A 9,760-nucleotide genomic window follows, 5' to 3' on the forward strand; every position below is an offset into this window, starting at 1 on the left:
TAAAAGCCAGTTTTAATCTGAAAAATTAGTAATATTCTAAATTACTGAATATAACTTTTTTTATATATTACATGCTTTCAGAATGAGAGGTTGTATTTTGAACTCTTTGACTTGGGTCAAGTTTGTTGATTTTCCTTCAACTGCTTGAGTTCTGGCCCATTCTTCCTGACAGAACCGGTGTAACCGAGTCGAGTCATTTCTGCCCACAACTTCTCTATAGGATTAAGATCAGGGCTTTGTCATGGCCAAACCAAAACATTAAACATATCGAGCTCATTTCATTAGAACATTTCAGCAGTTCAAAGTGCTTTACATGATAAAAATATAACATGATGTAGAAACAGAAAGAAACATTACATGACAATGGGGAAAAGGCATATTAATGCCCAAATTATGCAAATTTTGCACAAATTGAAACTTGTTTTCCTTCTTTGTATCACAAAAACTTGGCCTTTTTTAATTCATATTTTAAATATTTTTATTGTTGATTGTTTGCACAAACTTTCTTAATAAAGCCAAATATGATTTTAATATAAATTAATTTATAAGTAAAAGCTTGCAAATATGCATGTCGGGTTAGAAAAGTCAAAGGTGAAACTGCTGAACTGTTAGAGTAAATATGACACAGCTTAAAAAAGTGCCCTGTTTACAAAACTTTAAATTTAAAATGATTGAACTGAACTGTTTATGTTGTTCTTATCCACAACAAATGATACCTTTACAAGACAATGCGTCTAAGGCATATTATTTATATATTTAAAAAAAACGCATTGGACAAGACGACAAGCTTTGAGGACTGGAGGGAAATTCAGATTTGATAGCATGCAGCCTAAGGAAATTCAGCTAATGAGAACAAGCCATTGATGTGTCAGCAATGTTCTGTATTGAGCAAGCATGTGGCAGCACTGGACAGAAACAATTTCCTTTTAACAGAAGAACCCTTGCAGAACCCAATTAAAAGCAAGCTGCCATTTCCTGTCTGACAGGAAATGGACACAGGAAGACATAGACCACAGATAGAATGGCCTTAGACCACTTTCAGTTGTTTCTTAGGAAATATAAAAATACACCCATAATTAACAAATGATGACATTTTTCTAAACCAAACTTTCTTAAGAGAAGGAAATTCTTCATTAGATAAACTACAGTCATGGGAAACTTTATCCATGACTGTCAATTCAGGCTTACTAAAGTTAAACTGAAGAGTACAAAAGCACTCGTAATAAACAAAGATGGAGTCAAAATGAAAACTTTGATTTAGCTCTTTTCATCCATATGAAAACTATTAATATAAATAAAAACGATTATTTTTAATAACTCTGACCAAAGTGGAGACATATTTGTGTTTGTATGTTTACATAGAAAAAACTGATATTTAATGTAATTAACATTAAATTAATTACATTATTGGCGCGACAAATAACGCGCCAATAAATCCATTTACTTTGACATAATTCCCCATCCACATTGTTTTGTTTTAATAACTTTATATTCTAATACAGCATTAAAAATAAAATAAACTTGCAGCCATGTTTAATTTCTAACAGGAAGTCATGGTTGTTTTGAAGCAATGTGATTGTCTGAGAGGTTTCAGCTTTGCGCTACACTGCCCCCTATGGGTTTGGCATGATTGAAACGTGAAAACTTTAACGAAACTTTTTTTTTTTCTTTTTAAAAAAGGATGTGGCAGAGATATTAGTTTTTATAAAGACTCTTTAACACCTGAGAGCTGGATTGAGGTGTTTTTGGAGATCAGAAATAATTTTTCTCCAAACATAATGCTCTGGATTACAGCCAAACATTTACACTTTGAGCTCATATTTAAAAAAAATACTGATCCTGAATTTTTTTAAAACCAAACAGAGGGGCAATTTTTTCAACTTTTTAGTCCTTTTCTAACATTTCTGTCATGAACTTTAATATTTAACATGCTAACTGAGGCTGAAATGGAGCTTCAGTTTGTTCAACATGATTTCAAGGTGAATTTGCTGGGACTTGTTGTTGAACAGGTAATGAAGTGAATTTTATTAGCAACACCTGGCTGAGTTTTCTGGTTTTTTCCATCTCCTGAATCTGGGAGAGCCAGTTTTGTTCTTATCTAATGCATGTTGACAGTGTGGAAACTGCTGTTTTGTACATCTATGGTTATATTTAAATAAGTCCTGGATAAAGAAGAGTGGGCTCTTCTTTTTACCATCACTTCATTCAAATTTAATTATGCAATTCGTGTTATTTTAAATACTAGAAAATACTGCTTCAGACTTGCCATCATTGTATGAATATGTTAAAAAAAAACCTGAAGCGGAAATGTTTTTAGTCATTAATGAGACTCTGTCAGTAAAAACAAACTGACTCAGGTGTTAACTTTGCTGCACTGTGAAGAATTCGCCTAAGAAATATTCACAAAAAGTCTGTTAAACTTTTGTTTTTGTGTTGGAAACCAAAACATATTGATGAAACCAGCTGGAATGCAAGTGTTGAGAAAATATGTACCCACCAACAAAGCTTACTATTGCCAAAGGGCAGTTTTAAAGCTAATTAAGAAGTAATTATGCCTTTTAACCACTTAGCTGGCTTGGAGGGAAATAACAAAAGTACTAGAACATCCAAGAAACATTTGATTTAATAATAAGCTTAGTGTTTGGTGTCACAAAGGATCATTTCATTTGCACCAGCTGCAGCTTCTTCTCCTGGGAAATATTTCCTGGAATCGGTCCAAGTTCCAATTTCACATCCAAATGGTTCCCTGGCACGTTGTTAGTCAACCGTCATGCTCCTCTGTCTCTCTTCCTCTTGCTCTGTTTGTGTTTGCAGCAGCAGCAGCCATGGGCAAGGGCCAGTCACACTTGTCCAAAAGCAAAGACGAGAGTCAAGACGCGCTGACGGCTGCTGGCGAGTTCAGAGACGGTCAAACGGAGGACGATGGGAAGCACGGAGACGTGTCTCAGTTCCCATACGTGGAGTTCACTGGACGGGACAGCGTCACGTGCCCGACATGCCAGGGTACTGGCAGAATCCCACGAGGTAAACGCTTCATTTCATACAAGGCTGGATTGTTTAGCCGTATTTAGCAAGAAGGTCCTGACCAGCAGCTGCTGAAGTGGATTGTGTGTAATTATGTAATGCAGTGTTTTGGTGTCTGCAGTGAGAATCTCAGGTTGTTAAACATCTGGGATGCAAGCTAAGATTTACATGTTGTGTTTTGGGCAGAAATGATTAATTGTGATTAATTCATTTTTGAATTAATCATTAATTTAATCTGTCAGACAAGTTTATTTGAATAGCACATTTGAGCAACAAGGTAGTTCAAAGTGCTTTGCATCATAAAAATACTAACCAGTAAACATTGCATTTTGTCAAATGCCATCTTTGCACATCAAAATGTTGACCGTTTCATTCATTATGGTTCAAAGCAACTCTCTTTAGTAATTTATTAATCATATTAATCATTAACTGCAGCATAAAGACTCAAATAAGGCAGTTTGCTGAAAATCAACATTCCCAGAGCAGTAATTAAGCCACAACTGCACTAAAATATATACATTTGCATTTACATACATTAGGGTTGGAATGATTAATCATGATTAATCGTTAATTGAATTAATCATCAACTATTTTAGTAGTTGTTAGCTAGACTATACAGAAAAAGAGCCTTTTTGCTAAAAGAACAATCATGGCGGTAATTAAACCAATGTTGCCTTAAAAAGTGTAGAAATTGAGAATTTAGTCTGAAAACAAATATCATTTATCGCAATAATTAGGGGACAATTTATCATCCAGCAAAATTTGCTACAGTGACAGACCTTTTCTAAATATAATGTAAAAAAGAGTGATGTCATAAATGAATAGAGCTGTTGCTATAGATCGGCACATTATCACAGATATCTAGAATTTTTTTTAATGCTGGGGCCAATGCAGATATTAATATCAGATCAGTGAATTATAAACACTGAAACATTTAGCATTAAGTTCTGTTTACTGTAAAATGTTGTTTCTTACTTCTTAGCCGTTTGTTTTTCCAACAGGTCAGGAGAATCAACTCGTGGCTCTGATTCCATACAGTGACCAAAGGCTCCGGCCAAGCAGGACGTAAGTCTGCACTCTGACCCCGTCTTAAGGATTAGCTGTTGTAGTTTTCCGTCTGATGAAATGAAACGGAGCCGCAGTAGGAAGAGGTGTGCAGCCATCAGCATCACTTCTTGTTTCCTTTCTCCTCCAGGAAGCTTTACGTCACCATATCTGTGGCTCTCTGCCTCCTGCTGTCCTGCCTCGCCGTTTTCTTTCTCTTCCCGCGCTCCATCGATGTCACGTATGTCGGGGTTAAGTCTGCCTACGTTTCCTATAATCAGGAGCAGCGAATTGTCTATCTCACCATTACAGTAAGAATTAACTTCATTTATTTTGGTCATTTTTAACATTTCCATGAACAATGTTAGGCCTGTCAGAATAACAACTTTTGCTGGGTGATAAATTGGCCCAGAAATTATCGCAATAAATGTTGTTTTGAGACCATTTTTAAGCAATATCACTGCAAAATACAAAATCTTACCAAGCAATTTTGGTAAACCAAAAATACTTAGTAAGATTTTGTTTTTGCAGTGATATTGATAATGTCATAATAATGCAAAATGGATTCCCAGAGATTGGTAAACTTTAAATTCTGGACTTTTAAAAACTGGAGATTAAAGAAAAAAAAATTAATTATGAAGTTTTTGTCAACAAAATTGTCCTTCAATAAAAGGCTAGTTGAGACCAAAGCACCAGACTGAAGACTTTTATCAGGTTTTGGTAGCCCTAACCCTACACAACACAAAAATAGAAAAACAAACAATGCTAACAAAACAAGCAAAACTAAAGAAGCTAATGGTAAAAAAAAAAGACAGAATTAGTACAGAAATGGATAAACAATATTTTAATTCCTGTCAATGGCAAGAATACAAAGCACTGATAAAAAACTACATTAGGCTTCTACCTAATGTAGTTGGGTAGAAATCTAAAATATACAGCATCATCACAACCAAAAAGGGAGAACATTATAAATTTTTCTAAAACATTTGCCTGTTTTGGTGTGTAGACAAACAAAAGAAAACAAATCAGTTGAATCAAACCTTATTGAATTTGTTTAGTTAATTACTTTTATATATTTATTATTATTTGAAGAGTAAAAACACGGTTTGAACTCCTCACAACAACTCTTCCAAACCTGAATCCATATATTTGTTGTTGGTAGACTTAAACCAAACCTTTCATTAAACATGGTTTGGTTTATGTGTCATAAATTAGACACTGAGTGTGTCCTGTTAACTCTGACAGAAAACAGTTGTCCATATATGGTCTTTCCTCTTTAAGAAACGGGTTTCCAGGGTTTCCCACCGGTATATTATAAGCCTGGCGGGCCACCAGGCTTTACTTGTGTTCCTACCGGGATAAGCATTGTTTTTTTTATTTTTTTTTATTTTTATGTTTACATTTTTTAAGACTTTATAGTTGGTGATGAGGTATTAACCTTCCAATTTTTTAACTACACATAATTATCATGTGATATTTTCAAATTTCCTGCCAACTTTAAAAATTTTTTAACCCAAAAACACGACGAGCGGCTGGATGAATGACTACCGTAGCGCCCAACCGCCGGGCTCACCACGTTTTCTGGGGGAAACCCTGGGTTTCCTTTTGTCAGAATGCTCACCACATTAGATTAAAATGTCCGTTGTGTGATAAATTCCACCAACCAAAGAATAACTTTATTTCCACTTGAATCTCTTCCCAACAGAACACTCTGAACATCACTAATAACAATTACTACGCCATATCTGTGACCAACATCACGGCGCAGGTGCAGTTCTCCAAGACAGTGATTGGGAAAACCAAATTCAACAACACGACGGTGATCATGCCTCTGGATGAACGGCAGGTAGGCCCAACACCAGTAACTACACTGGTCAACAGCAGCAGCGTTTCAGAGATGGAGTCGCAGTCACCTGAAGCCACTACAGTGAAGAAAATCCAATCAAATGTATAATGATGAAAAGGTTCTGGTTCCATTAGCAGATAAATTGACTTATAAAATGGGGAAAATGTCTTTGCAAGTGAAATAATCTGCCAATGAAACTATTAGTTTTTCATCAATGTTATGGAATTATGTACTGGAAAAAGCTCCCTTATCTCGCTGAAAAGTTGCTTATGAGTTTATTTTGTTTTATTTCAAGTGTACTGAGATATTTCTGCTACAAAGTAGACCAAAAATACTTGGAGAGATGTTGTGTTTTTGCAGTGTCGGCTGAGTCTGAAAAGTTCTTGAAAACTAAGTTTTAAAGCATCTCAAAGGATTCTGATCTCAAAGTTAGAGATGCACCAATCGGATGTTAATGTTTGTATTGATTCTGATATTTAAAATAACGTCTACATCGGGTATCGTGATAATCGATTAGAGCAGATCTATTCAGTCTAATTCTGTGCTTAGCGCTCTGAGCTATGTCATGCTTTATTGTTTATTTTGCATCATATTTAGGATTCCTAATTGCACCCTCTGAGCCATTTCAACGACAGTTTGTTGAAGTTTATTTTTACATTGTTTTTGCCATTATTGATTTTTGATTGGCTTTTACTCCTGTCTGCACTAACTGAACAAATTAATGTTTTTTTTTTTACATGTTTAGTAAAGCTTGTGATGTTATTGGTGTGTTTAATTGTGCTGAGTTCTCTAAATGTCTTGTGTGTTTTGCAGCTTGACTACACCGTTCCCACAACCATCGCTGATGAGATGAGCTACATGTTGTGAGTATCCGGATTATCTTAAATATCAGTAAATTCTTTATACGTTTCATTCCAAGTTGTTTTTTCTGTCCTTTAGTGATTACTGCACCTTACCAACTATTAAAGTCCACAACATAGTGGTCATGATGCAGTAAGTATGGCTTTAATTTGAAGTTCTTGTAACAGTGAGGGATTTGTTTGAGTCTCATTGGTCCCGAATATTTTCCTCCTCCACGCTCACATTGTTGCACCCACACACGTTGAAGAGCCGCCTGGAGCCGAAGCGCCCAAAGACTTCTGCTTCCTCCTCCATTCATCATCTTTATCAAAGCAAACATTTCTCCAGAGCTTAATTAGCTCACCTAATTGTATTTGCTCAAAGTCATGCAGCAGGTCTGTATCTTAATATGATCACTGTGAAGTGCAGAAGCAGAGAAATCCAGAACGTCTGCGGCTGCTTTCCATTAGATTTGCTGCTAAACCTTGAAACATTTCATTTGTCTGTTTTTAAATGTGATTTTTATGGCGTTAACAAGGGAATAAAATGGATCTATCCATCCTTCAAGAAAAACTAATGTATTTAGATGTGAGAGATATGGAATTAGAATTTATCACAATATTTAGTAACACTTTTATTATAATGATATATCTTTATTAGTGATTGCAGGACACAGTATTCACAGCCACACAAACATAAATACTTCTCTTGGAAAACATATCTACTTTATTGGCTTCTTTAGGACACCAGTCATATAAAGAAGTGTGATTTTTATATCGCTAAACTACGATCGATGCCGTATTAACGCCATTTTAGATAGAAAAAAGAGAAGAAACTTTCTGCCAAAAAACTCAGAAATTTAGAGATTAATCTCAAATATTTCCTAAAGATTTTTTGGGGGAATTTCTGAATTTGAATAGTTAGAAATTTGCTAAATAATTTTTTTAAAAATCTGAAAGTTTGAGATTAATCTCAGAAGTAAAAAAAAAACATAGAAATGTCTTCATTTGAAATAAAAAAAATGCTAAAAACGTATTCTGAAACTTTTAGATTAATTTCAGAAAGTTTTGAGAAAAATTAAGAAATTTCTGAATTTGAAAGTTTAAAATTTGCTAAAAAATTAATTCAGAAAGTTTGAGGTTGACCTCAGAAAAATTGACATTTCTGAGTTTGAAAGTGTGAAATTTGCTAAAAAATTAATTCAGAAAGTTTGAGGTTGACCTCAGAAAAATTGACATTTCTGAGTTTGAAAGTGTGAAATTTGCTAAAAGAAAATCAGAAATTTTGAACATTATCTCAGAAATGTTTGAGTTAAAAACTTGGAAATTTCTGTGTTTGAAAAGTAAAAAGAATTGTAAGAAAATTCTGAAATTTTGAGATCAATCTCAGGAATTTGCTAGAAAAATTGTTTTTATGTAAAAAAATTTTTTTTGAATAATAAAAAAACAAATGATAAAAACTTAATGAGATTCAATTTTATTTTATTTTTTGCAACCTTCTCAACACCGCTGGTGGCGGCCCACTTTAAAAAAAAAAAAGCACTGCATTGAGGTTAAACTTGAAAACCAGTCAGTGAGGAGTTGTGCATAAATCAGTCACTGCGTTTTTTGTTTCAGGGTGACGGTAACGACGTCGTACTTCGGTCACGCGGAGCAGGTCTCTCAGGAAATGTACCAGTACGTGGACTGCGGCGGGAACACGACCTCCATGCACGGCCATGTTCAGGTCTACCAGTAGGAAGGAAAAAGTCTCTGTCAGCAAACCTCCATGTGTAAACTCATTTCTCAGTGAAAATAGTTTCTCCTAAAATACTCATCTGGCCTAAAACGTTGACCTCCTTCACAGTATCTTTTGCAGTATGTGCTTTGAAATTTGACGTTTTCCCCCTTTTAGACTGCAGAGTTCCTCACTGCAAAAACACAAAACGTTACCAAGTATTGCTACTCTGGTTTCCAGTTCAAATTTCTTGGTAGACAAAATTAACTTACAAGTAACTTTTCAGAAAGATGTAGGAGTGTTTTGAAGGTGAATACTTCCTTCTTACTACGCCGTTACCTAGCAACCCCAGCCTAGCCCAGCCCGTTGCCTAGCAACCCAGTATTAGTTCCACTGGCAAGTTATTTCACTTATAATGTTTAAAGTAAACTAATCTAGTACCATATCTTCCTGAAAAGTTACTTGTAAGTTAGTTTTGTCTTATTTTAAGTGAACTAAGATATTTGCACTAGAATTTAGACCAAAAATACGGGGTAAGATTTTGTTTTTGCAGTGTTCCTCCATGTTAAACCTGATGGAAAGCAATAGATTTGATGCACTTTAGAGCGTTTTAGTGGAAGTTGGATTGTTGCAAACCTCTTTCCTCTGTTGGCAAGCTGAGACAGAAAACCACTGAGCTACATTTCTATCCATACGAAACTTTTTTTTAAAAATTATTTTATTTCACTTATGGTCCTTTGATGTAAAGTAGTGCAATATTAACAGCATCTCATGTCACTTTTTCTTTTCTTTCTGTTATCATCAAGCACAATTAAAGGCAAATGTGAAAAGTTTTAAAGTAAACTGATTTTATTTAGTGATTAAAAGGAAGAAAAAGTGTGAAAAAGGGAAAATGTTGTTGTTTTGGTCCAAATCAGCACAGTACAAAAGGCTAAAAATACAAATCTGCAAATGTACTCTTTCTGGGTTGTTTTAATAAAAATGTAACCGAAATCAGCTTTTTTCCAACTTAGCTTTGTACAGTTTGCTGTTCTTTTTTTTATCCACTCTGCACTGTGTAACTTTAATACTCAATCATGAGTTCTCCTCCTGTTTGTTGCTACCCTTTTTATTTCATTTTAATCCATTTAATGTGCTCTGAAACTATTCGTTTTTCCAACTAAACTTAAGTTTTTCCGTCTAACTTAATTGGTAATCATCCAGATTGACTAATGTTAAAACCTTAATGTGACTTTTCCTATCATTTTTACACTCCAAGCGCCGTCATTATTATTATAACAGTATAGATGT

At 34.7% G+C, this 9,760-nt stretch overlaps 1 protein-coding gene across 3 annotated transcripts in view; it reads left to right on the top strand.

The window, feature by feature from the left end:
- Positions 1 to 9,479, top strand: part of LOC103152865 (transmembrane protein 106B-like) — a 14,305-nt gene extending 4,826 nt beyond the window's left edge. Inside the window, exons 2-8 of one of the 3 annotated variants that reach the window (XM_007573515.1) lie at positions 2,815 to 3,024; positions 4,026 to 4,089; positions 4,220 to 4,379; positions 5,774 to 5,914; positions 6,728 to 6,777; positions 6,854 to 6,907; positions 8,371 to 9,479. In XM_007573515.1, coding sequence (XP_007573577.1) covers positions 2,826 to 3,024; positions 4,026 to 4,089; positions 4,220 to 4,379; positions 5,774 to 5,914; positions 6,728 to 6,777; positions 6,854 to 6,907; positions 8,371 to 8,491 — 789 coding nt within the window. In that variant the 5' untranslated portion in view covers positions 2,815 to 2,825 and the 3' untranslated portion in view covers positions 8,492 to 9,479. Of the gene's footprint in view, positions 1 to 2,811; positions 3,025 to 4,025; positions 4,090 to 4,219; positions 4,380 to 5,773; positions 5,915 to 6,727; positions 6,778 to 6,853; positions 6,908 to 8,370 lie in introns of all 3 variants that reach the window. The other 2 variants (XM_016661507.1, XM_016661506.1) reach the window with 2 other exon arrangements.
- Positions 9,480 to 9,760: the final 281 nt, after the last annotated feature.

The sequence above is a fragment of the Poecilia formosa genome, unplaced genomic scaffold (genome assembly GCF_000485575.1).
Source record: "Poecilia formosa unplaced genomic scaffold, Poecilia_formosa-5.1.2 Scaffold331, whole genome shotgun sequence".
In the NCBI taxonomy this organism is placed as follows: domain Eukaryota; kingdom Metazoa; phylum Chordata; class Actinopteri; order Cyprinodontiformes; family Poeciliidae; genus Poecilia; species Poecilia formosa.